We start from the raw sequence: 25735 nt of genomic DNA, 5'->3' as shown, positions 1-25735 counted from the left end.
TTCTGACCTTCCTGTAACATGTGGGGAAAAAGACTTCCTGTTAGACGGGTTTTGGGAGGGTCACCCCTCTGGGGCTCCTCCACTTTCCCTACAAATGGTCTGGAGATTTTGAGCTAAGAATGTGGGCTCTCAACTCTGCAAGATGAGGGGAAGAGGCAGCGGGATGGTGGCGATGACAGCTAGCGGGAGGAGACCACACTCACTTGTGTCTCTTCTTTGCTGCAGGGAGTGCCTGGAAACAACGGTTTGCCAGGACAGCCTGGGCTAACTGCAGAACTGGTAGGTATCGGCCAGCACTCACTATCCAGCCCTCTCCATGCCTTTCCCAGAGCTGAGCTCACCAGGCTAGCTCCTGAGCTGCAGTGGGCCTCCCTTCTCTCCCTCTTCTGAGGCAGGGAGAAGCCTGGATGGCATGTGGCTTCCCACGGCTTCACCTGAAGCCGTAAGTCTCCTTCCCCCTTCCTCTCCCCTGCTTGAGCCTTCCTGTCTGTCTCTTGCAGGGGTCCTTACCCATTGAGCAGCACGTCCTTCAGGTAAGAGGGTAAAAGGGAGGGAGTAGGAACTGGTGGGAGTGGCACTGCACAGATAGCTGCAGATGGAGCTGTCTGTGGGCAGTGTGCGTGCCAAGCATGTCTAAGAGAGGGCCTAGCGCAGTGCCCAGCTAGTCACAGACCCTTGTCAATATCTGCTGAATGAGTGTTTGCAGGAATACTGACAAGGTACCCACATGGTGGATATTGTCGGCAGTTCCAACCTCAGAGCTGCCCGTGAAGCCCTGTACCACCACGGTCATGCCAGGGCAGGGCCCAACAGCTTCCAGAGCAGAGTGGGGAGGGTGAAAGTGCAGTTATGGGATCGGCAAGCCTGCCTGCCAAGATTACGTCCTATGATAAGACTAAATGGGGACCTGGAAGAAGGCTTCAGCCATCCTCTGGTCAATCCAGAAAGAATCCAGGGAGGAGGTGGGATTCGAGAAGCAATTCTAGTGGTGCAAGGGGATTTGGGGCCTGGTACGAGAGTCGGTCTATGCCAGGGCCTGCAGACAGTGTCAAGATCACACTCCCGAGCTGTGGCTTGGCCTGGCCTCCCAAGCTGGCCTGAGATTCCCCTTGGGAGCTAAGGCTGACACAGCCCTTCCTTGCTCAGTCACCTCTGGAGATGAGACAAACTCTTCTCTTCTCCAGCTCAGCATCCTTAGGGGTCCCTCCCACACCTCGGCCACCAGAACAACCCTATCCTGCCCCCCCCACTTCTAGCACTGGCTAGTGAGTGCCCTGGATACCCCGGTGGGTCCTGGTCAGGCCAGAGCATGGGGAGTGCCTGCGCCACCCCTGCTCTGGACAGCAGATGTCTCTAGAAGTAGCCTGAGGTCAGGTTAACGTCCTGGCCTCAGTTACATGTTGGGTCACAGTGGGGTGTGACAGTGAATCCCCAGCTCTTCTCCCCTAAGCTTCTGGCAATCTGGGGTTCCTCCAAATCCTGCCTCTGGGCAAGGGGTTGTGCAACTCCACCTGCAGGATTTAACATTTTTCCATATACTACTTCATCTGATGACTTCTTAATCAAGTGCTCTGCAGAGGGCGCTAAGCAAGAACTGAGAGTTGTCTGGAGAAGGGGTCAGATGGTGCCCCGCAGGGTGCTGACCAGGAGCCCCAGCCACCACCTGCATCCACAACGAGAGGAGGCCGGGGCCTGTGGACAGAGTGCCAGCTCTGGTCTCAGACAGATCAGAGTTTAGTCCAGGCTGCCCCCTACCTTAGACAAGTCATGCTGTCTCTTTGAGTGTTGGCTTTCTTATCTCCATAATGCTTATAAGATGACCTGCTGCATTGCGCTGTCAGGCCTGAGTGTGATAATGTGCAAAGGCCTATTACGATGGCTGGCACATGGGTGCTGAGTAAATGACAACCATTAGCATTGGGCTTTGCAGTGAATAGTGAAGGTGGAACAGAGGCTCCTGCCTAGGGGTCGATGGACACCCCATCAGGCCATGCAGAGACTCCAGGCTCCGCAGGCCTCTGAAGTTGTAGTCTAGTTTTCACTAGTGGCTTTTATTTTTCTGGGAAGAGGACTCATAGCTTCCATCAGACTCTCAGAGGGCTCTGTAACCCAAAGAGGTTAAAACCCTCCAGGTAAGAAGAGGACCTTCTTGTCGGGAAGACTGTCAGGCCCAGCAAGCTGGGAGTCTGTGACAATAGGAACCTGGCGGGGAACAGAGGGCAGGCTCCATCCAAGGGCTTCTGCAAAAGGCTGCTCCTGCAGCTGCTCCCTTTGCTCCGTTGGGTGGAGAAGCTGGTGTTTGGAGCTGGCCTTTTCAGCCTAAATCCTTGTGGCATGTCCTCACAGTGGGTGCAGGTTGCAGGAACAGCCGGGACAGATGGTCCCTCTGTGGGCCCCTCCATCTCCTCCCACACGCCTGTCTGGAAAGTTGCTTTGGCTTGGCCGTACCAGAGCTTCTTCCTGGAGGAAACTCAAAGCCAGTGTTGGGATTGGGTCCCCTGAGGATGGGGTAAAGCTGCTGCGGGGGTGTGGCAGGAGGGTGGAGGACCGCCAGGCAGGGTGCCCCGGCAGAACTCAGAAGGGGGTTCTCCCATCTGGGCCATCCTGCTGTCTTTATGCTCTACTACCCCCCCCTTTCCCTTCTCAGAGCATCTGTGGGGACTGTGTCCAAGGGCAGAAGGCCCGCCCAGCGGCCTTCCTGCAGAAAGGAGAGAAGGGAGACCAAGGCATCCCCGGTGTGCCAGGCCTTGACAACTGTGCCCGGGTAGGAGGCTGGGCTGAGGGGCAGCTTTGGTGCAGGGACAGCGCCTGGTGGCCTCACCTGACAAAACCTCTCTTTGTCCTCCGTAGTGCTTCGCAGAGCGGGAGCGCCCCAGAGCTGAGGAGGCCCGGGTGAGTGGGCCCTTGCTTTCTCTTCACCTCCTGCCCTGAGCCCATGGAAGGGGCCCTGAATGCTCACTCCCACCATCTCCATCCACTTCAGGGAGACAACAGTGAGGGAGAGCCGGGCTGTGCTGGGAGCCCTGGCCTGCCGGGTCCTCCAGGACTGCCGGGCCAAAGAGGAGAAGAGGTAAGACCCGGGGCTGCGCCCTCATTCTGGCAGGGCCCGGAGGGAGCTGGTGTCTCCACCAAGTGGTACTTAGTTCCTGAGGGCAGTTTCATTCCTGCCAAATGTGTTCTTGGGCCCTCCAGCGGCCCCCTGTCTCTTGGGAGTCCTTAAGGGGCCTCCTGCTCTGACATCATCTGCTTTCCTTGCTCACTGGCATCCTCACTGCTCTTGGTCCATGAGACACTCTCCTTCCCCCAGACTAACTGAGTCCTCTGCCTCCAGCTTTTCTCCAGGGTTCACTCCTTCACCCCTTCAGCCTTTTGTTCAAATATCACCTTCTCAGGAAGACATTCCCTAACCACCCTCTCTAAAACTGAACCCCCCACACGAACCCTAGGGCCCCAACCCCCTTCCTGCATCACACTCATCACCATCTGACGTACTGTGTACTTCCTTCGTTTAGGACCATTCCGCAGGTATCTACTGGGCACCAACTATGTGCCAGCCCCTGTTCTATTTGTTACCATCCACCTACGTCTCCCCTAGAGTGTAAGCGCCATGAGGCAGGGATTTTTATGTTTTGTTTATTGCTGTGTTCCCTAGCACGTGGACCAGTGCCTGTACATAGTAGCTGTTCAATAAACATTTATTGGATGATTGAATGAACTGAGTGAAAGGTTTAACATCAACTTTAACATTCTGCTTTGACATCAGCTGCCTGTTGACTCTGGCTGTGCGTGGCGAGCCGGGACGAAAGCCACTGAGATCCCGGGCTCTGTGGGGCCTGAGCTTCTTCATCCATTTCCCTTGGTTTCCTTTGCAGGGTCCGCCTGGCATCAGGGGCTCCCCGGGTCCTCCAGGCCCTATTGTAAGTATCTGTGGTTTCCTGGGCCACTTGAGAAGCTCTCAAAGGGGTCGTAGTGCTCGGACAAGATTTTACTGCCCTGTCGCCAGGAAGCTGGGCAGAGCAGAAAAAAGAAACTTCCAGTGCCCACTCCTTTCCCTCATCAGAGCATCTGTGGGGACTGTGGACTCCCACCACCAAACCCCCTGGAGCTGGCCTGCTCTGCCCGCTCTGCCCATGGTCCTGCTTAGAGGAGGCCCTTGGGGAGGACGTGCCTTAGAGGGGGCACGTCTGTGTTTCCCCAACCCCATCCCTGCTGTGTTTTGCACGAGGGAGTCAGGCTTCCCTGGCAGGGGGACCTAGGCTTCTGGATCGTGATCTCCGCAGCCAGGAAAGCGTGTGGCACCCTGGCCAGATCTCTCCACGCCCCCGTGACACCAGTCCCTGTAGGGGCCAGGGGCTGAGATGGAGCTGCCTTCCATTGCTCTGTAGGGCCATCTGTAGGACAAGTCTACAAAGGCCAGACCAGGGCTGTCCACCCTGGAGTCCTCTGTGGTGTTGATATGGCAGGAAAATAGAAGTGACTAGAAAAGACTGGAAGAACTGAAAAATGCTTTCTTTGGAGGAAAAATGGCTGGTGGGAGCTATCTTAGAAACAGGGAGCCACCCACCTGGGGGGGCCTGTGGAGGTCAGGTAACCGGCATGAGGAGCTGGCTTCCAGTCCAGCAAAGGGATTCAGTCAGATTCCGGAAGACTTGGGAAGGGCTGTTTGACTCTGGGGGCTGTTTCGCGTGTCTCTGCTGATGGCAGAGCCATTCTTCCTGGAGCCAAGGGGAGGAGCAGTTGTCTCTGGGCCAAGATTTTCAATCAGTCTCTTTTCTAGCCGCCTTGAAATAGTCCCGTGACCTCTCCCATGACCCCTCAGCCCCAGACTGTGCCCCAGGGAGACTGTGCCTGTGAGATGTGACCTGCCTGTTTCTCCCCCCAGGGCCCCCCAGGTTTTCCTGGTGCTGTTGGCTCCCCCGGATTGCCTGTAAGAACCTAGCGCTGCTCACCTCCCCTCCCCCCGCCAGCCAGGTCTCTGTGGCTTTTGCTTGTCTCCCTTCCTGTTGTGCCTTCATCTCCATCCTCCGTGTTTGTCATTGTCCTCTTGCAGGCATGGTAGCTAATGACACAGGTTCCCTGAGGTCCATGCAGCTTGGACATTCTCCCAGTCTGCCTTCTTTCCATTTTCCCTTCTCCCACTTCTCCTGCTTTCTTTCTCTCATCTCTCTTTTCCCCACTTCCATTCCCCTTTTCTTCCTCACAATCGTACATCACTCCCCATAAGTCCTCTGGAGCTATTTTGCCTTCTTATTTTAAGCTGGTGCCTCTGGGGGCCTCTTTATTCCTCCCTTTTCATTTCTGCCTCCTGCTTTTCCCACCTTTGGTGTTCACTGAAGATTTGCTGAAAGTCTTTCTTGGGACCCTGCCAGGCACCTGGCACTGAGCCTGGCAGAGATGCCAAAGCTTTAGGGCTTCACATTGCAGGCTGGCACAGGTTTGCTGCCCTGCTGCTTGGCAGGGCTGTCCAGAGGTACCCTGGGGACCAAAAGGTGGCCACGCTTACACCTTTCCCATCATCCTAGAGGAAACGCTCAGCTTCCTTCTCTTCCTTTCCTCTTTCTTGGCTCCCACCCAGTCTGCGCCATGGCTGGACGTGCGATACCAGCCAGTTGGGTTTCTGGGTGTTGTGGGGCCCTGCCCCTCTGTGCCCAGCATCTTGGCCCGCTGTCTCTGCCAGGTGTCATTAATTGCTCTGCCTTCGTCATCGTCACAAGTGTGTTGAAATCATCCCCATCCTCACTGTTGCTTCCTCCTGGGTCATTGAAACTAACCTCCTGTTTGTGTTCCTGGAGCCTGGCTCCTCTTCTCCCAGGCCTGGTGATGAAAGCCCAGGGAGCAGGGCCCCTCCTTGTCGCCGTTCCATCTGTCCCCACGTCCTCATCCTGGCCGGACCTTGTCTGTTTCTGCTTGCTTGGGTGAAGGGGCCATCTGTCTGTCTAGCCATCTGTCTTGTGTGGTGGAAAGGTTTGGGCACCGTCTCTTGTGGGCACGAGGGAGAAGGGGCCGACATGTCTCTTTAATGGTGTGGTGAATCTGCGAATGCCAGGGAGAGGAGTGAGGGCGGGGCTCTGCCTTTGGTTGAAATTGATATTCCTTTGCACCCTGAAAAACGACCGGGACTGCTCTGAAGCGGGCCTTCCCATGTGTCTCCCCTGCATCCCTAAAAGGAGGTGATTGGCTTGGGGTGGGGGCTTGCACAGGTAAGTGTTGGGTATCTGGTGGTACATTTTAGTGGGAGCATCACTCTAGGGACACCTCTCCTGACAGTTTCCCCTCAGGGGGAGCACACATGTGTCACCCTCCTAAAGGTGTACCCCAGATAATTACCACAGTAGGACACAGTCATCTGCCTGAGAGGTACCTTTTGGGAATCACCCATCTTGGGGTCATATCTCTGTATTACCTGTCTTGGGAGGTATGCTTCTGAGAGGCACTCATGTATGGGAGTTTATACCTCTGACAGTTACCTTTCTGGGGCACACCCCTATGGACGCCTTGCTGGGGACCCCAGGGGGGCTATCAGCAACCCCCACCTTTACCTGGAATGGGGACAGAGGACCGTGGGCAGGGGGCGAGAGTCAGGGGCTGGGTGGAGAATGCCCTCCCCTGCAGTTTCTCATGATTTTTATCTCCAAGGGTCTTCAAGGAGAGCGAGGCCTCAGAGGCTTGACTGGAGAGAAGGGGGAACCGGTAAGAGGAGGTTGGCAGGGGATGCAGATAGCTGAAGAGCCCTGGGGAGGCAGAGGTTGGGCCCCAGGGGTGGCTGCTGTGAGGAAGATGGAGGTGAACTCCTTTTGAAACTCTCTGCCCCTCAGCCCTGATTCTCTCAGTATGGGGCTCTTCCCACCCCCTCAGGATCAAAGGAGGCCGACCTCCATGTGCCCCAACTCCCTGTAAAGGCAAATACCCTTGTTCCACAAACGTCCCTGGGGTTTTCTCCCTCCTTCTCCCTATAAGACTCTCCCTCCCTGATCCTCATCGCCCCTGCTCTGGGCCTTCTCCTCCAGCTCAGCTTCCAGGGTCCTGGTCAGGCTGGTGCTTGTCACCAGCCCCAGGCCTGAGGTGGTAGTCGAGACCTAGGGAACCTGGGCCTTGGGGAAATGGCCCCTGGTGGTGGCTGTCCTGGGGTGGGCGGGTGCCTGCTGAATGGCAGCTGCAGGTTTTCCAGCTTTGACCACTCTTTTTCCCAGGAAGGGGGGAATAGAAACGTTAGGGGGTGGCTCCATCATGTCTACTTTTCTTTGCAGGGTCCTCCAGGGCAACCTGGCTACCCAGGTGCCATGGGCCCCCCAGGACTGCCTGTGAGTAAGAGGAGCCTGGCTCTGGGATACGGGAGCCTTGTGGGGTGGTCAGGAAGGACCAGGCTTGGGCACCCCTCAGCAGGCTCCTTCCTTTCCAAGCATTTCAGCCTGTGAATCTGCCAGGCATCCATGAACAGCCCCTGCTGTAAGCCTCTCTTGGAAGTGTGGCTTGGCCTTAGCACTCCGCTTTGGGGGCCCACTGTAGTCACTGCATGTCAAGGGCCAGACTCAGAGGACCCTAAAAGGCCGAGACCTGGCAATACTAAGATCCGCTTCCTTGGGTGGGGGAATGTTGTTGGGAGAGTTGGCGGGACAGCATGGAGGTGTCACCCCACACAGGAGCCTGCTGGGTGAGCAGGTCCCCGCTTTCCACTGAGGGCCACACTAGCCGGTGAGGAGCAGCCCACCTCTCTCCTCCGCAGGCCTTCTGTGTGCCATCTGCAGTCCCCACCCCTCACATTAGCACGGTGACAAGCGAGCCACCAGGCTAATTCCACACTCTCTCTCTGCTCGCTTGTCAGGGCATCAAGGGGGAGCGTGGTTACACTGGGCCCTCTGGAGAGAAGGGAGAATCGGTGAGTCTGAGGCGCAGCTCGGCGTGGGGGCAAGGGCAGGGCTTCAAACAGAGCAGGTCCCTGCCTGCCGCCTCCACTGCCGCCACTAGAGATTTTCCCAGAAGCTTGGTGGGGGCGTGGGGACCATGACCCCTGCTTCCCTGCCCCCTGAGTCACTCCAGCTGCATGTCAAGCAGTCAGGCAGGCTGATGGCTGCGGGGGCTGGAGCTGTGAGGAGAATCCCAGCAGGATTCATGGAGCCTATGGCCTGGGCTGCAAGGGGAGGGGGCCAGGAGTCAGCTGGCAGAAGACACCCCCCACCCCAGCAAAAGAAGGCTGGCAGGGGCGGGCCTGGGAGGGGCGGGCCCAGGCTGGGATGTAGATGCAGCTTGGCCACCTGGCCTGTCCCCTGAAAGCCCAGAGGCCCCCTTTGCAGAGCCAGGTGTGTACTGAGTCTAGGAGTTGTCAGATGAGGTACTGAAGCTCACGAGATGATGTGGTTTATCCAGGGTCCCACAGCTTGTGAATGAATTAGGATGGAGCCTGTATTCAAACCGGAGTCCGTTTGGGAAAACCTCCCTCCCAAACGTTAGTCTTCCCTTCCCCCTCACACATGTTAGTGAGGCCCTTGTGGGTACCGCAAACCCCGCTGTGCATTTATTCAATAACAAACATTTCTCACGGGCTTGCTGGGCGCCTGGCTCTGAGGGTGCTGTGACGAATAAAACAGGCAATTGTGTCCCTTGCCCTCATGGAGCTCACATCCCAGTGGGGGAGCCAGAGAACAGATGAATAAACAAACATATATAAATTATGAGAGAAAAGACCGATGGAGAAATTGGGAAGGGGCCTCAGCGGCGTGCAGGGTGCTATTAGACGGAGGGCCAGGGAGACCTCTCTGAGGAGGTGTGTTTAGGCTGAGCCCTGAATGGCGTGGGGGTGGGGGTACATGGTGGTTGTACTGGGGAATCCCAGAGGGAGAGGCCACGAGTGGGGGCACCGAAGGAACAGTTTCGAGACATCTAATGATTTTGGAAGGTTTTGTGAGATCTAGAAGGGGTCGGGGAGTGGCAGGCATTCTAGGTATAGGGGTCAGCCTTGCAAAGGCCCAGCGTGTGGCTGTATAGAGTGTGTTTAGGGAACAGAGGGCTGACCAGGCAAGGCAGAAAATAACAAATGCAGAGGGAAGTGAAGCGGGATGAGGGATTGGTACCAGATCACAGAATGCCTCAAAACCCCGCATTGGTGGAAAGTGTGGCACCCCATTCAGCTGGCAGAGGGGAGCTATGAAAGTTTGGGAGCAAGAGCGTGTTATAATCCAAGCTGGGCTGAAGAAGAGAAGATGGCATCCAGTTGCTGGCTGGATTGCAGTGAGCCAGGAGGTAGCAGGACTAGTTAAGAGGCTGTTTCAGTAGCTCAGGCAACAGAAGGGAAGACCAGGAGGAGGAGGCTTAGAGGGGCCTCCGACCACATCCCCTGCCTCTGCTGTGTCCCATCCCCTACCCCATCCCGATTGCCCACCTCCTCCAGCCAGAGTGACTAATTTTGCTCTTTTGTGTCCCCAGGGTCCACCAGGATCAGAAGGCCTCCCAGGTCCCCCAGGCCCAGCGGTGAGTGAGGGAGGGGCAGGGAGACGTGGGTGTCTGGTACTGGTCCTGCCCTGGGATCTGAGAGCTGGAAGATTGAGCTCCAGCTGCATTGTTCTCTGTGGTGACAGGGTTCCCGAGGAGAGCGAGGACCCCAAGGGAACTCTGGTGAGAAGGGCGACCAGGTGAGTGGCACTGGGACCTGTCTGGCTGCCTTGACTACTGTGGATGTCTGGGGGAAGGAAAGGAAGGGGCTGGGTCCTCTCCCTGGTGGCCAGTCTTTCGTGTGTGGGGTGGGGGGGACCAGCTCTTGTCTCCCAGCCCCCATCCGTCTTGAGTAACCCCCCACCTTCTGCCCAGAGCCTCACCTGCTGGCCATCTTGGGAAGAGTGGAAGGCAAGGCCCCAGGCTAGAAGCAATATCACCCTGTCACTCTCCATCTGGGTGGCCAGGCAGGAGAGGGGGGCAGGGGTGGCATAGCAAACTGTCCCTTGCTTCTTCCCCTAGGGATTTCAAGGCCAGCCAGGCTTTCCAGGCCCACCGGTGAGTGAAGATACAGAGCCACCTCTATCTGATGTGATCCCATCTGGGAGGGGCAGGCCTGACCAGGCCAGGCTGGGCAAGGATGGGCCTGGGGAGGGGAGGGAAGAACGGTCTGGGTGGCCAGCCCTGATTCCAGAAGCCAGGACCTGGAGAACGGGGCCTCCTGGATGGGCCCCAGCCCAGCAGGCCAGCCAGGCTCACTGCTCCTGGGTGGTATATCTAGAAAGCGTCAACAACAGTGAAGCACACACAGAAGGAAGAAGGAAGAGGAGCTCCCCCTTCAGCCCCACTTTCATTCCTGCCTACTCCTTTGTTGATATAGGGTCCCCCTGGATTCCCAGGCAAAGCAGGAGCACCTGGCCCACCCGGCCCCCAAGCAGAGAAGGTGAGCAGGACTCCACATTGACCACAGTCACAGATCGGAGCCATACAGCTCCCTGTCACTCCCAGGCCATTGGAAATTCAAGGACTGCCTCAGTTTCATCACGGGTGGGAAAAGGATGCAGACCTCCAGGGTGGCCCCAGCCAGTCCCCTGCGGGTAGGCTGCTGGAGATGACAGCTGGGCCCAGGACACCCACCCACCTCTGTGCAGTCGAGGTCCCAGCTGATGGGAGAGGGTGGGTGGGGAGGAGACAGAGTGTAGTGAGAGGTGGGTGACTAGGACATGACAGGCCAGCTTCATCTCCTCAAGGAGGATGGGAGGAGTTGAGGGGAGGAAGAAGCATGCAGACACTAGGAGCCCCAGGAGCCCCACAGCAGGAGCTCTGGGCGTTGGCCTTACGGCTCTGACAACAGCAGGAAGAAACCAACCTGGAGGGGTTGTCCCCAAGAGCCCAGAGAGGGCAAGGCGTGGCCTGTGACAAAGGTGGGAAGGGGCAGCAGTCTGGGGAGCCCTCACACTGGCTGCTCCCCTCACCCCCACCCCCGTTTGGCCTGCTAAACTGCCTGGGTCTGGAGGCTGACATCCCCGCCTCAGTCCCACCTCTGGGCTCCCCAGCTGTAATGGGTGGGTGGTATAAGGTGGCCCCAAGGTTGACTGTGAACTTGGGGGAGGGGGATCATGGCTCAGAGAGAGGCGCAGGAGTTCTGCACCCCCATGGGGAGCCTCTTTCCCCTGGAAACACACACACACAGCCTCTCAGAGCTGGAAGAGACTTATAGAAGGACCATCTTGGTCTAACTGTTCACTGTATGGGTGAGAAAATGACTCCCAGAGAGGCTTGGGCATCCCAGGGGCACAGAGCAAGTCAGAGACAAAGCCAGACCCTACCAGCCATGGTTGAGGCAGCGGTGGGAACCGCCTCCCTTCCTTTCTCTGTGAGGGACCTGGGCGGCAGCCCCTGCCAGAGCCCTCTGTGCTGGCTCTATGCCCAGGGCTGCCTGCTCTCCTTAGGCTGGTCATTGCAGAGAATCCCAAACCTCTGGCCAGCGGTTCTTTCTCAACTCCCTGTGGGGCTGACATTTCCTGGGGCTATGCTGACCCCTCCTGGTGACTGGTGACATTGCAATACTCAGAGCTCCTTTCCCCCTGTGGGGTGTCTAGTTGGATCCCTTCCCCTTGGTCACCCCCATAGCCACTGCTCCTAGGCAGCCCCTTTTCTCCCCACTGGAGAATGCAGCAGCCCTCACCACTGAGCTGCCTCCCTCCCTTTCCTTTCTCTAGTAAACATTCTAATTTACACGTCTGTTCTCGTCACTCCCCGACTTTGAACCTTCAGTGGCTCCTTAGTGGCTGTAGTAGTGGTTTTCAGACTTTTTTTTGTAGTCTCCAAGTCTTTTCATCATACAAAAGCTCATGTGAACCCTCAATCTATACAACAGATACAAGTGGAGCTGCTCTGGCTAAGGCAAGTGTCGGGGGTCCTGGAATCCTAGCCTCTGGGCCCTCCAGTGGCCCCCAGGGCAGAGAAGTACAGTTTGCAAATCAATGGTCTGTTTGATAAAGTTGAGCATGACATTCAGGGCCCACCCTCAACCAGGCTCTTTCCTCCGGCCTCATCTCCCATTCCACCCATCACACGGGCTCCCCAGACACCCCGGCAAGGACAGGCGTGTGACCACTTCCAAATCCTTATCCTTCTCTGAAGTTGTGTGTGGCATACCTTTTTCTCCTCCACCTACCCAAATCCCAGACATCCTGCAGAGTCTAGCGTCTGGTGACACTTCTTCTGGCCCTTTCCCTGACCTCAACCAGAGTGTCACTCCCTCTTCTGAACTCCTGTAGCCCGTGTACTCACACAGAGCACATGGACTGTTGCATTGTCCCTGATTGTGGAGCCTGCCACCCTCACTGGACTGTGAGCTCCTTGAGGACAGAGGCCGCCCTTTGTTCACCTGGGGAAATCAGAGGCCATGTAGTGCTTGGCACCTTGTTGGAACCGATGTGAGCCAAATGCCTTCAGTTAACACATACTACTGAGCACCCACGATGCCAGCCCCTGGTTCACCCTGAAGAAGATTCTGGACTGAATAGTCTCATCCCTACCTCATGGAACAGTGAGGAAAGGGGGATGCTTTGCAGATGAAGACAGATCCTCTTGGGGGAGTGGTATGTCAAATATATCCAGTTAGTCTCAAACAAAACTGGGGTTAGAAGCCAACCCATCCTGACTTCTGGTAGTCTCCGAACCCAGGGCCCAGGGCCTTGTCTCTCGTGTGGGGTGAGGTCCTACTGACGTTGTTGGGCTTGTTTTCAGGGCAGCGAGGGGATTCGAGGCTCACCAGGCATGTCTGGTCCCCCCGGGCCACCAGGACCTCCTGGGATTCAGGTGAGTGTGTGACCTCTTAGGCTGACGAGTGTGGTGTGTGTGTGTGTGCACATGTGTGTTTGGTAGGGCTGGGAGTTGCGTGAGGGCTGGAGAGGGTGGAGGGGCCCAGTTAGACCTCCCTACTCCGAGGATTCTGGCATGGGCATGCAGAAATCCCTTTTTACTGTTTCCAGGGCCCCGCCGGCCTGGATGGTCTGGATGGCAAGGACGGCAAGCCTGGCCTAAGGGTGAGATGATGGGCCTTCCTTCTCCAAGAACCAAAGTCAAGGGAACCCTGATAAAGGGATCTGAAGTGGCCCCCACCTCTGTCAGGGGGTGCCCACGTCTTCCCTCTGCCTCTTACGGCACCCCACCTCCCTGATTGCACCAGAGCCCCTTGATGTCTTAGTTCTCCCGGTAGCCTTAACCAGCTCGGATGAGCTAGGCCTCACCAAAGGCAGGACAGTGAAGTAAATACGTTTCTATCCAAAAACTCAGGCAACTGAAGAAACTAGCGTCCCTTGGGGCCCCACTTGTGCTGGGTGCCTGGCCGGGGCCTGTGCAGGCAGGGTGGGCCTGAACTGCCAAGTGGCATAAGGAACCCAGACCCCGGCCATGTCCACAGCTTCCATTGGCTGGAATCAGAGGTTTTCAGCTTGAGAAGGGACAGACTAACCTGAGTGAGCCAACTAGGCTGGTGTTAGAAAGAACCAGGCTGTGACATAGAAGGACTCGAGCAGGCCTGAGTCCTGCTCAGGCCAAGGCATGGGGCCATGGCAAAGGGCAGAGCATCCACGTGAACCCCCTTCTGTACCCAAAAGAAGGAAAACTGAGGTTGAGAGAGGCGCTGGGGTTCACGCAGAGCCACAGCCAGTCAGAGGCTGAGCCCAGCTTGGAGTCTCCCCCCCACCCAGCAAGACAGCCGGGGGAGGGGCTGGAGAAGGGGGAAAACAGTGGCGAAGGAGCAGCTGGATAAAGCTCCTGTGTCAATGCCGCTGTTCTCTTTCACTAGGGGGACCCCGGTCCTGCTGGCCCGCCTGGACTCATGGGACCCCCGGTAAGTAGAGCTGCAGGAAGGAGCTGGAGGTGGCAAAGCTGAGCAGGTGCAGCTCTGTCTTGGTGGCTGGGCAGCTCACATCCTCTGTGGATTGGTCTGATTTGTTTAACCTGAGAAAGAAGGAGTGCGAAGAGGCCTCTGATTGAGGGAAGGGATGTGGCAGCTCCTTGTTTTATTTCCAGGGTTTCAAGGGGAAAACAGGACACCCTGGCCTCCCAGGACCCAAGGTAAGGGCCTGCTGACCTCTGCCAAGCAGGTTTTCTCAGCTCTCCTCGAAGCCTGACCCCAGGCAGATGTGGTTTGAATGGACATGCCACCTGACCCTTGGCTGAGATGCCATCCCAGCATCCAAGCCTCCTGAGGCCACTCTTGCCGAGCAGACTGGGTCAGGGCTTTGGCCATATACTGGCCTGAGAGCATCAGAGGACGTCTGGCCAGAGCCAGCGCAGGCGGCCGGACCCATCTGGGGTCAACTTGGGGTTGGGGGAGCCAAGTGGAAGTCTGGTATGCTCCAGTTGCCTTTCTCTTCCAGGGCGACTGTGGAAAGCCAGGTCCCCCAGGTAGCAGTGGCCGGCCCGGAGCAGAGGTAAGGGCTGGGGGTCTATGCATGGTGTCTTTAGACAGCTTCTGGGCTCTGCCAGGTCAGGGATGCAGCCACTTCCTCTCACTCACTGGCAAGGTGGCTGCCTTCTCTCCTTAACTCTCTGGGGGAGGTTTTGGCCAACACTGCACGTCTTGACCTTCTCTCTCCTCTGAAGGGTTGTATCTGTTTCCCCTGTCTATAGGCTGCTGGGTCACTAACCTAAAAAGCGGGGCCTGGCCTTCTCAGGCTGGGGGCTTTGCCTTCTCTCTCCCACCATACTCATGGGCAGGACCGGTGCCTCGGGCACAGGAAGGCTGAGGCCTGGAGGCCAGGGCTCAGCTCGGCTCCTTGGACCTTCAGCGTTCCCCCTGCTCTGCTCAGTCCTCTCCCACCTGACAACCCCACGTAAGTTTCTGTGTCATTTCTTCCTTTTTCTGTCTCCTGCAGGGTGAGCCTGGTGCCATGGGACCCCAGGGAAGACCCGGCCCCCCTGGCCATGTTGTGAGTTAACTGTTTCTGTCTCTGCCTCCATGAGGAGTAGGTTTCTGTTGGGGCTGAATGGCAGTGGGCAAGCTGGTGACAACCTGAAAAAACTGAGCTCAGGAGCAGCCCCAGCCACGTAGAACTATAAGGGGCTTTGGGATCACCCAATCTGGGGGTTTTCAGGCTTTTTGCCATTTTCTTGTTTTCTTGGTGCATTCGAATTTACTGATCAAACAAAGATTATTCGGTTATTCAACAAAGAATTATTGAGCACCTGCTCCATGGCAGGCACTGTTCCAAGCATTGGACTAAGGTAGTGAGCAAAATAGACAAAGTCCTCTGATCCCAGAGCTTCCATGCAAGCACAATAAACAAACAAATGAATGCGGAAGCAGCAGGCAGTGATGTGATGTCCCACACAGGGAGTGGGAGGCGTCCTTAGAGGAAACTTTGACAGGAGGGAGCCAGAGGTCCAGCAGTCTGAGGGAAGAGCATCCCGGTCAGGGGTGGGGGGAAGGTGACGGTCAAGGGTGGCGGGCAGGTGACGCAAATAGCCTGAGGCAGGGAGGGGCATGGTCTGTCTGGGGAGCCCCCGGGGTCAGCATGGCTGGAGTGGAGTTCAAAAAGCGTGTGAGTGGGAACAGGAAAGCTGAGCTTAGAGAGGACACGATGCAAATGGTGGAGGACCTTGGCAGCACTGGCATGTGTGTGTGTGTGTGTGTGTGTGTGTCTGTGCAAGTGGAAGCAGAGATATAACTGGCAGGCTTTTCAGCAGTGGACAGAAAGTGGTGTTGGAGCCCTGGATGGCAGATCAGGCATGTGTTTGGAGGTAGAGGACTTTCTAATGACCTGGGTGGGGGAGGGGTGCCGCAGGCAGCAGTGGAAAGACAGGAATAAAGGGTGACTCCTGCTTTGGGCTTGGGCAGCTGGGCATGGGGGTGGTGTATTTACCGAGATAGGGCAACTTAGAGAGGATATTTATTAAGCAGTAATGGATTTCCTGTCTACCCATCGGTAACATAGATGACTGCCAATGAGTGCCTTTGATCAGTGTGACGGCGCCTAGCGGGTGGGGTTCCAGAGAAAAGCAAATACACTGGCATTTTATTGCAGCCCTGTTGGGGCTGGCTGTATAGTTTCCAGGAAAAAGGCTTCTGGAAACGTTAAAAATAGTTCATGACCAGAAACTCTCAGGTCCTCATCACTATCTTTATGATCTCAGGGGGCCCAGAGGCCCCTGACTGGGGAACCCAGGTCTAGCTCAGGCCCCCCCTCATGTTACAGATGAAGGAAGGAGTCACATACTGCGAATTGTGTCCCCGTTGGAGACTCACTGGGGGCTGGGGACCAGAGGGGTTCCTCTTCTTACCTCTGTCCATTCAGGCAGCCCCCTGCTGTGTGCCAGCCCCGGGGCTGGACATTCCTGTCTCAGGAGACTTGAGATGAGTAGAACAGACACCATGCCTCCGGAACTTTCCATCTGGGAGTGTGGAGGGAAATGCTCTGAGAGAGACCTGTGTGCTCTGGGAGCCCTGGGGAGCCCTGGGGAGCCCTGTGGAGCTCTGTCCAGGGAGGTGACATTGGAGCTGTGCCTTGGTGAGAATGTGGAGCGATGGGGACAGCATTCGGCCAAGGCCCAGCCCAGGCAGGGCAGGAGCACTCCTGAGCTTGAGTCTCATTGCCCTCGTGTGGTAGGGGAGTAGCAGGAGACCAGGAAGGCCAGGGGTTGGTGCTGAGCCCCTGCGCCTCACCCACTGCTGCGTAGACCCCCCCAGCTCCTCCCACAGAACAGGAGGAAGGGGCGGGGCTCACAAGGTAACTCAGGCCTTTGTCCTCTGCCCTTGGTTCTGGCTTCCAGATGGTCCCCTCAGCACCGCCCCAGATGTACGTACCACTCAGCGTGCAGCAGGCATGAGGGTCCTTTGGGCTCAGGGACCCCCAGGCCTCAGCCCTGGCACCAATCTTCTGGCAAAAAACTCAAGTGCAAGACCAGAAGGGAAGGCGGGTTTAGGGATGGAGTTGAGGGCTTATTCCTGCTGTCGGTTCCACGCTGCCTCCCAGGGGCCTCATTACTGGAGCCTCTTTTCATCCTGCTGACTTTGTGTCTCTTTAGGGGCCGCAGGGGCCTCCAGGTCAGCCAGGCCCAGCTGGGATCTCTGCAATGGTGAGTGACAGGCTCCCCTCGTTTCTCCCTCCCATGAGTTTGGCCCTGCTGTGCCATGTGCTCCTTCCAGAGGGAGCTGGGGGATGGAGAACAGTTTGTCCCAATCCCTCTCCTTCCCTGGTCAGCTTCTCCTGCCTCCAGAGATCTCCCCTACCGGCCTGTGGTGAAGGCCTGCAGAGAGGGCTGGAGGCCATTCCAGGGCCCTGCCCCAAGTTCAGGCAGCACCAGCTCCCCCTGTGGGGCCTGGGCAGGGAGGGGAGGTATTGGGACGCGGTCCCCAGCATACAACATCTGCTTCTGGCTATGTGGAGTTCACTTTTCTCTTTGCCCTCCCCTCTCACCATCTCCCTTCCTTTTCTCTAGGGCCTGAAAGGAGACCGGGGAGCCACTGGAGAAAGGGGCCTTTCAGGACTGCCAGGCCAGCCCGGCCCACCTGGTCACCCTGGCCCTCCGGTAAGACCCCACCTCTTAAAGCACAGCCTCCCCCCACCAGCCCCGGGGTGGGGCCCTGCACATCTGGGGTCTATGGGGAAGGGGAGAGGCTGTTAGCATGGAAGGTGGCAGTGTGGAGTTTGTGCCTGAGGATCACATCATACGCTTTGCAAGCCAGCGCTGTGCCAACTGCACAGCAGGCCACTGCCTCTGACCATGTACCAGCATCACCTGTGCAGAGCCCTCCACTAGGTGTCAGGCAAGGGAGACGTGGCCCCTGATCCCACCCCACACCCTCCCCAGGGGAGCTTGTTGGTAACACAGAAAATCTACAAATGTCAGGAACTAGAAACACAGAACTCAGAAACCACTCCTTGGTCTCAGCTAGTGTTTAATACTAAGAGTTATGCTATAGTAGTTACTGGTGATGTGCTGATGGTGATCTAAGAGCTTGACATTTTGTTGTTTAATCGGTACTGCAACCCTACTGAGAAGGACTGATTGTCCCCATTTTACAGATGAGGAAACCAAAGCTTATCAAGGTTAAGTAGGTTGTCCAGAATAATACAACTATGAGTGGGAGAGCCTGCCTGATTCCAGAACTCTTGTCCTTAGCCCCTCTGCAATACTCTGTCTTTCAAAGGTTCTAGGCAGGTGAACCACATCAGGTGGAACTAACAGTCTCAGGGATGAAAAGTTTGCTGGTAGAGCTGAGGCAGAAACACAGGTCTCCCAGGCCGCAGGTCAGGGTGCTTTCCACCAAAGCAGACTTTCTTCTGGGGAGCAGTATCAATGACCCTGGGGCTAGTGGCCTGGAATGGGGTGGATGACTTCAGCAGAAGTGATTGGTTAGCTCATCTGCCGATAGGGCCGAGTCTCACCTCCCCCCGACTCTCATTCCTGCCTCGGATCCTGGGCAGGCAGGTCCCTCCAGCCCTCCTCACTTCCTGCCTGCTGGGTCAGGAGGCTCCAGGATCCCTGGATGAATCTGCCAGGTTGTCTTGCAATCACAGATTCCTCTTCCCCGGCATCTACCAGAAGCAGGAGGGTGGGGCCCGGTAGGTAGCCTTTCTGGTCCTGGGGACGCGGCAGGCTCAGGCTCCCCTGATTAGATCTCTGGTTCACACCCTCATTCAGCAAACATTTAGCTTATACTCAGAGCCTGAGAGCGTGTGAGATGCCGTAATCTCAAGCAAAGAGATGGGAGGCACAGTCAGCTCTTCCTTTGTAGGGGGACAGCCTGGAGCCATCAGTGTGCGGCTTGTGGACAGGGTGGGAGTGTGTGTGGGGGGGGCGTCTAATTTTCCATGCCTGTGCCCAGAATGTCCAAGGAGAAGGGAGAGGATCATGGCTCCTTGGTGGAACGGGGTCTGGGCATGCCCAGTGGGCAAGGTGAGGCATGTGACATCAAGCTGGGTTGGCACTCGTCACATCTTTATTGCTCTTACTCCCCAGGGTGAGCCTGGTGCGGATGGTGCAGCTGGCAAAGAGGTACTGTTGTGCTGGGTTTGTTCTTTTCCCATGGGGATGCTGCTGCTTGCTCCTTGCTTTGCCTTAACCCCTTTGTTCATTCAGTAACCGTTCCCGGTATGCACAGCCTGTCCCTGTCTGGATGGATATACAGGAAACTAGTGTCCGTGTTGCTCTGGGGAGAGGATTTGGGGGGTAGGGGATGAGGATGAGAGTGAGATTTGTTTTGTACTATTTTTTTTAACCTGATCAAAAAGAGACAATAATAATAAATTCCAAACAAGCATTTCCTGGTCACCAGTTCTTGCCAGGTCCTCCAGTATGCCACAGACTGGTCTTTCATTCTGACTTCTCACCTCTTTTGTCTGTAACAAGGGACCCAACTAATGTAATCATACAAGGCCATGCCCTAGGGGACATCAGTCTTCTTGCCAGCTGTCAACCCTTCTGTTATCAGGGAGGCTGTCATCTTTTCTCACACAGAGCCCAGCCAGACACAGTCCAGGGGACTGAGGTTGTGGAAAGTGGTCCTTTCACAGCACCTGCCTCCCCTGGGTGGCTCGGAGATGCTGCAGAGACTTGACCCTTGACTTTTGTTTTCCTCTAGGGACCTCCTGGAAAGCAGGGGCTCTATGGACCCGCTGGTCCAAAGGTGAGTGGGCACTGGCTGGGTTTAAGAGGGGAAGCTCACAAGTTGGTTAAGCCCCGCTCCAAGCAATGACTTAAGTCATGGAGGGGAGACTCAGGAAAGCCACTGGAGAGGGAAAAAAAGTGGGCAGACCTTGGAACAACCTTGTCTCTGAAAACCTCTCATATGGGACTGTTCCAGGGTTCTTAGCTATGGTGGGGAGAGTGGAAATCTCAAGTCCATTGATTGATTGATTGACTGATTCATTCATTCATTCATTCATTCATTCATTCATTCACTCTGCAAGCATCCACTTGATCTTGCTTCCATTCTGGGCCCTCTGTGCTTGTTTTGGGTAAACAGAGGTCCCTGAACAATAGATGCTCACTTAGTCCAGTCACACTTACACTAGAGCATGGCAGATTGCACAGAAGATTAGACACAGCACTGCGGGGTCAGAAGGAGGGAGAGCCCAACTCAGCTTGAGGGTCAGGGAAGCTGCATAGGAGAACAGGAACATTTCAGCTGAGTGAGAGAAGCACACTGGGTACAGAGGAGGGGAAGGGCATTCAGAAAGGAGGACTAAGACAGTATGGCCAAATCAGAGAATTTTAGCCAGTGAGATCTGGAGGGAGGTCTAAGGGCAGGGAGATGAGTCTGGAGAAGATGTGATCAGAACCACATCATGAATGGTCTTGGATGCCTGGCCAAAGAATTAGGCCTTTATTCAGAGGGCAGTTGGGAGCTGTCAGAATTTCTAAGCAGGGAGTAACACCACGAGAACTGTCTTCGAGGACTGTCCTGGGGGCAGTGAAGTAGGGCAACCAGTCAGGATGCTGTGGTCACTGTCCAGAGGGAGATGCTGGGGTCCTGGGGGGGGATGGAGAGAGGGGCAGATGCTGAGATATCACAAGGTAGACTTAATAGTTCTTGGCAATACTGGACCGTGACTTCCTGTCCTTGTAGGGTGATCCAGGACCTTCAGGACAGAAGGGCCAGGCAGGAGAAAAGGGAAGAGCTGGCATGCCTGGTGGGCCTGGCAAGAGTGGCTCCATGGGCCCTGTTGGGCCACCGGGTCCCGCAGGAGAGAGAGGCCACCCTGGATCTCCAGGGCCTGTGGGGAGCCCTGGATTGCCTGGGATGCCTGGCTCCATGGTAAGGCGAGGCTGGCAGCCACCAGTACTGCCTAGGCATGCGGGCCAGCACAGACCATTTTAGAAGCTATCCTGCTGGCATTCTGCAGGAAAGAGCCTGACTCCCAGGAAAGAGCTCTTCACTGTATGTGGGAGAGTGGGGGGGTGGGGTGGAGGGTTGGGGACCCTCTCCAGAAAAATGCACTTATGCACAAATATCTGGTACCTTTCAAGGGGGTTAGGATTAAGTATCTGTGGGCGGCTCCTGGGACCTTTGCTTCCCTCCCCATCCTTTATTTCCATAAAATCTATTCGTAGGGGAGAGCGCCAGGCTTGGAAGTATAACTGAGGCAGGTTTTCTTCTCTTTCCTCAGGGAGACATGGTGAATTATGATGAAATCAAGAGATTCATCAGACAAGAGATCATTAAAATGTTTGACGGTAATTGGCAGCCGCCGGGTGGCAGTGGGTGCTGCTTGCCCTTCCCAGCTGCTTCCCTTCTCTGCCCTGCCCTGGGCTCCTTTTCCTTGAAGCTCAATATCCTACCCTCCGCTCACCTTCCCCACCCTCCTCTCACAGGCGTTATGTTCAGTTAGACTTCAGACCTTCCTTGTCATCTGCTCTGTTCAGAGATAAAATGATTCCCTCCTGCCCTCCCCCAGCCCCCAATGGAGCAAAGGAGACAGACAAGAAAATTGACATCAAACGAGTCTGCATGAAGTGAGCTCTAAATAGGGGGGCAAGCGGCAACTGTAAAATGGCTGGTGTGGTTTCATGTGAAGCATTTTTTCGTGTTCATTTGCTCATCCAGCATTGATATGTGAGGGACTGGGGAAAACATGGACGCTGCCCTCAAGGGGCTGGACATTGTGAACGGGAAGCAGCCCTTGAATGCCAGGCAAGGAGTCTGGACTTTCATCTGAAGCCAGCGGTGAATTATAATGGAGGGCGCTGGAGAAGAGAGATGCTGGAATCAGATCTGTACTTCAGAAGGATCACCGTGGAAAGCCACGTGGGGGCCAGGGCACGGGAGACCACTTAGATCAATCCCCATGTTCCTTGCTCTGTGAGAAAAGGCGGCTTCAGACTCCGTGTTGGTGGCCTGCCTGCGGCATCTGCAGTCATTCTGAGTCCCTGGGGTGCCCTGTGACCTGTCCCTGTCCTTTCTTACAGAAAGGATGGCTTACTACACCTCCAGGATTCAGTTCCCCATGGAGGTGGCGGCAGCTCCGGGACGACCAGGCCCCCCAGGGAAGGATGGTGCTCCCGGCCGGCCAGGTGCTCCAGGATCGCCCGGGCTCCCTGGTCAGATTGGCAGAGAAGGACGGCAAGGCCTGCCGGGAATGAGAGGTAGCTCTGCCCTCCAGCTCCCGAGGTGCTCATGTGGCTCTTTGGGGCACACGAGTGTTGTTTCTGTTGTGAATATATTTGCGTGTTTGTATGTTTCAAATAATCTGACTGGGTGTGTCATTTTTCTGCTCAGAGATAGGACTTCTTCTTTTCTTTCTTTTGTCCCAGGATTGCCCGGTACTAAAGGTGAAAAGGGGGACATTGGTGTTGGCATCGCAGGAGAAAATGGTCTCCCTGGCCCTCCAGGTAGGAAAAACCAACATTTGACAGCATGAATCTAAAGCAGTTGGATCTTTCTTTATGCTCCTTCTATAACACAGTTGTGTGGGACCTCAGATAACTATAGGCCTGTCAGCTGACGTTTATAGTAATGCGACTGTGTGCAAGACTACTAGGGCATGTGGGAGAGGGAAGGAAGACCCAGTGCCTGTCTTCAAGTCCTAAACTGGGCTGGCATGACGCAGTGGAAGACTTGGGCCACATGTGGTTGGGCCAGGGAATGGGAGTTCAAGTCCTACTCTGTATTTGTATGACCTTGATGAGGTCACTTAAGCCAGGCTGCGTAGCCTGAAAGAGAATGACCACAACCTGATGACCTGGCTCTGAGACCCGCTTTTCCCGCTTACCACATGTGCAAACTCTCTGAGCCTGTGTCATCTAAAGATGAGCTAACAGTTCCTTTCCCACGGAATTGTTGTGAAGATTCAATAAATAATGCATGAGAAGCACTTAGCCTTGTGCCCGACACATGGAAGCTCTCAATAAAACTAGCCAGTAGTGTCCTTATTGTTAAATTAATGAGAGGATCAGATCAGGTCTTCATGAGAACATGTAACCTGCAGAGTATTCAGCAAATGTATTCTTTACCATGACCTTTATGTCTTCTTTTCTCGCCATCTGGGTCTCCTGATTTTGCTTTTCTGACTCTCCCCTCCCTAGGCCCTCAAGGTCCCCCAGGGTATGGCAAGATGGGTGCGACTGGGCCAATGGGCCAACAAGGCATTCCTGGCATCCCTGGCCCCCCGGGCCCCATGGGCCAGCCGGGCAAGACTGGCCACTGCAACCCCTCTGACTGCTTTGGGGCCATGCCAATGGAGCAGCAGTACCCACCTATGAAAAACATGAAGGGGCCTTTTGGCTGAAACCACCATCTCCGTTAGATGAAGGACTCCATTGGAAACAAATGGCGAAAACTTACAGGACTCTGTGATGGGTTGTGAATGTTTGGTTTTTTAATTGCTATTAATATTTTTTTATCAATAAATAAAAAAACAAAACTGTCTGCAATCCCACTTCCAGTGGGATTTCTCTGGTGCTACAGCTGATCGCCCTGTCATCCTCCTTTGTCATTTGGTCCCTGGTCCCAGGGTCAAAAAGGGCATTTCCCTCATTGTCTGTGGTCAACCAGTGGAGTTGTGGGGTGCTGCTGTATAGGGTGCCCCCAGCTTAGCTCACCTCACCTCTCCAGATGCTTCTGAGTCATCCTTTGGTCCTCTGGACCTTGTGTCCTACCCTTCATGGCACTTGTCAGAGTCAGAGAAGGGGCATCACTCAGCCTCTCCCCACGAGTGAGCCAAAAGCAGTTTTGAAGTCCCCACTTTCAGCTCATAAAGGTCCCTCCCTAGTTGCTTCCCTAAAGAAAGCAGTGTTTGGTACCCCACCCAGCCTTTGCATTTCTTGAGTGTGCCCCAAAGTCAATTCAAGTTGCACCTTGGGAAATGCCGCCAGTGCTGAAGTGTGTTGATCTGCCTGGCAGCACCTCCAAGCATGCCGTCTCTTCTTGCTGCTCCAGTAATTCTGTGATTAGAAAGCCTGTGAAACGGGAGGAAAGATAGGTTCCAGCCCCTGGCCTAGGCAGCCAGGGAATGCTTCTCCAGGAAATGAGATGGAACCTGCTGCCCGTACTGATGCATGGACCTGTCACCAGCTCTCCTGGACTGCAAATGGCATCTTTTGCTATTCTTTGTTAATCTAACATGTGCGGTGTTTTTCCCGTACATCTTAGCCTAGGCCTTCGGAAGGAACAGGCTGCATCAGTGCAAAGGGGTCACGGCAAGCCACAATCAGATCTAAGTGTATGGTCCTCAAAGTCTACTGGGAGTCAGGTGATCCGTCTCCTGTCTCCTCCATATGTAAAAAGGCTAGGAAGAAAAAAAAGGAGGGAGCAAGTTGATTATAGAAACATTCTGTCTCAAGCTCCTTCTTTCTCTGCTTTTCAGATTTCTTGTCCTGATGGGCTGACCGCCCTGTGAGAAAGCAACAGGGCACATCCAGAGGGACTTCCAAAGAAAGTCTTTTAACTGGCCCCAGTTTTCTAGAAGGTTTTTTCAAGTTGAATAAACTTCAAAGGGATCACAGAGCAGCCTCAAAAATGTGCTCGGGGTCTGGACACTTATCCAAAATGCCTGAAGCCTTCAAACTGGCTGTCAAATCTCTCCAGAGCTGGTATTTCCAGCACAGTTCTGAAAATTCCCTTCTCCAGTTGGGCCCCCCAAACCAGGAGACCAGCCTATTGGTGGCTTTTTAGAGCCTCTGCCCTGTTTTGTTTTGTTTTGTTTCGTTTTGTTTTTCCCTCCAGGAGCAGAGGTGTGCTGTGGCCAGGGGAATGAAATCAGGCTGACTCCTGAGCATGCCTGAGTGTCTCACGTGATGTTTTTACGAGCAGACAAAGAAGGAGTCAAACTTCCTTTACCTCTCCCCAGAAATTCTCAGTGAACTCTGGTTCTAACATAAAATATTACAAAGCAAGCACACCACTTTTGCATTGAAGTAACAGCCAGTTTGGGGCAGTGGATGAGGACAGATGTGAAAGGGCCAGCTTCCTCTTTCAGCTCATTTTCTGTGAAGTGCTAATGGATGAGGAGCCTCGTGACAAGGAGCATGTTGGCATGAGTAGAAAGAGCAGCAAGGACCAGTTGTTAAATCGAGCAGGTTCTTTGAAGGCCAGAGGGGGAGAGCGCTATGACGAAACATCAAACTCATCCCCTTTGAGGGCCACCCAGGCACTGATCCTTACAGAGTAAGTGATGCTTTCTTCACTTTGTTCCTGAGTCAAATTCACACTACTCTTAGGGGGTTTTATGACAGGCTAGGTTTAAGCTTTCATGATTTGAGTGCTTGTCTCCCTGGAGTTTGAAATTGCTGTATTTTCTTGGACCATGAAGAACCAGATGGAAAGCTGAATTTTATAGTCTTTTCTATTACTGTGGTCAGCAAAAAAATCCATGGAGTTTGCTCAGAAGTTCAGGGACTGGGCAAGCTGAAGAGAAAGGAAGGAGGGGCGTAGGCCTTCCACTTCTTTCAGGCAGCTCTCTCACATTCCTGCCCTGTTAGTCTTCTGTCTTCATTTCTTAGTGTATTCCAGGCTTTTAAGGCAACACACAGATCATTCAGATTGGCAAAGTCTAACTTGATGAGTCCATTTCCTCTTTCTACTTCGTGCTGGGAACTGTACTAGGCTCTGGGGATTCAGAGGCAAACTAGCCAGAGATGGTTTCTGCCCCCACAGTGTCTATGGGGAGAGCAGACAGTTCAACAAGCAATTACAATAATAAAGTGGGATGATGGGGCCGTACCAGACACCAAGGGAGCACGGAGCCAAGGGACCGAACTGTCTCGACAAGGATGGATGTGGGCAGAGGGAAGAGCACGTGCCAAGGCCTGGAGATGATTGAGCACGGCCTGCTGAGTGATGAGAGACAGT

The 25735-nt window shown here is 55.0% G+C and overlaps 1 protein-coding gene across 1 annotated transcript in view; it reads left to right on the top strand.

Annotated features, from left to right (window-relative positions):
* The window catches only part of COL16A1 (collagen type XVI alpha 1 chain), a 50471-nt gene extending 27159 nt beyond the window's left edge, over window positions 1-23312 (top strand). The window contains exons 44-72 of the mRNA XM_033115775.1: window positions 226-279; window positions 501-533; window positions 2648-2764; window positions 2851-2892; window positions 2984-3070; window positions 3873-3917; window positions 4883-4927; window positions 6637-6690; window positions 7248-7301; window positions 7823-7876; window positions 9421-9465; window positions 9573-9626; window positions 9949-9984; window positions 10307-10369; window positions 12682-12753; window positions 12927-12980; window positions 13745-13789; window positions 13972-14016; window positions 14322-14375; window positions 14820-14873; window positions 16969-17019; window positions 17383-17472; window positions 18907-18942; window positions 19529-19573; window positions 20516-20704; window positions 21057-21123; window positions 21856-22032; window positions 22201-22278; window positions 22972-23312. Of these exons, the coding sequence (XP_032971666.1) occupies window positions 226-279; window positions 501-533; window positions 2648-2764; window positions 2851-2892; window positions 2984-3070; window positions 3873-3917; window positions 4883-4927; window positions 6637-6690; window positions 7248-7301; window positions 7823-7876; window positions 9421-9465; window positions 9573-9626; window positions 9949-9984; window positions 10307-10369; window positions 12682-12753; window positions 12927-12980; window positions 13745-13789; window positions 13972-14016; window positions 14322-14375; window positions 14820-14873; window positions 16969-17019; window positions 17383-17472; window positions 18907-18942; window positions 19529-19573; window positions 20516-20704; window positions 21057-21123; window positions 21856-22032; window positions 22201-22278; window positions 22972-23174 (2043 nt within the window). The 3' untranslated portion in view covers window positions 23175-23312. The remainder of the gene's footprint in view (window positions 1-225; window positions 280-500; window positions 534-2647; window positions 2765-2850; window positions 2893-2983; window positions 3071-3872; window positions 3918-4882; window positions 4928-6636; window positions 6691-7247; window positions 7302-7822; window positions 7877-9420; window positions 9466-9572; window positions 9627-9948; window positions 9985-10306; window positions 10370-12681; window positions 12754-12926; window positions 12981-13744; window positions 13790-13971; window positions 14017-14321; window positions 14376-14819; window positions 14874-16968; window positions 17020-17382; window positions 17473-18906; window positions 18943-19528; window positions 19574-20515; window positions 20705-21056; window positions 21124-21855; window positions 22033-22200; window positions 22279-22971) is intronic.
* Window positions 23313-25735: the final 2423 nt, after the last annotated feature.

Source organism: Rhinolophus ferrumequinum, chromosome 9, assembly GCF_004115265.2.
Source record: "Rhinolophus ferrumequinum isolate MPI-CBG mRhiFer1 chromosome 9, mRhiFer1_v1.p, whole genome shotgun sequence".
Taxonomy (NCBI): domain Eukaryota; kingdom Metazoa; phylum Chordata; class Mammalia; order Chiroptera; family Rhinolophidae; genus Rhinolophus; species Rhinolophus ferrumequinum.
The sequence above is the reverse complement of the archived record's forward strand: the minus strand, read 5'-3'. Positions and strand labels throughout refer to the sequence as shown.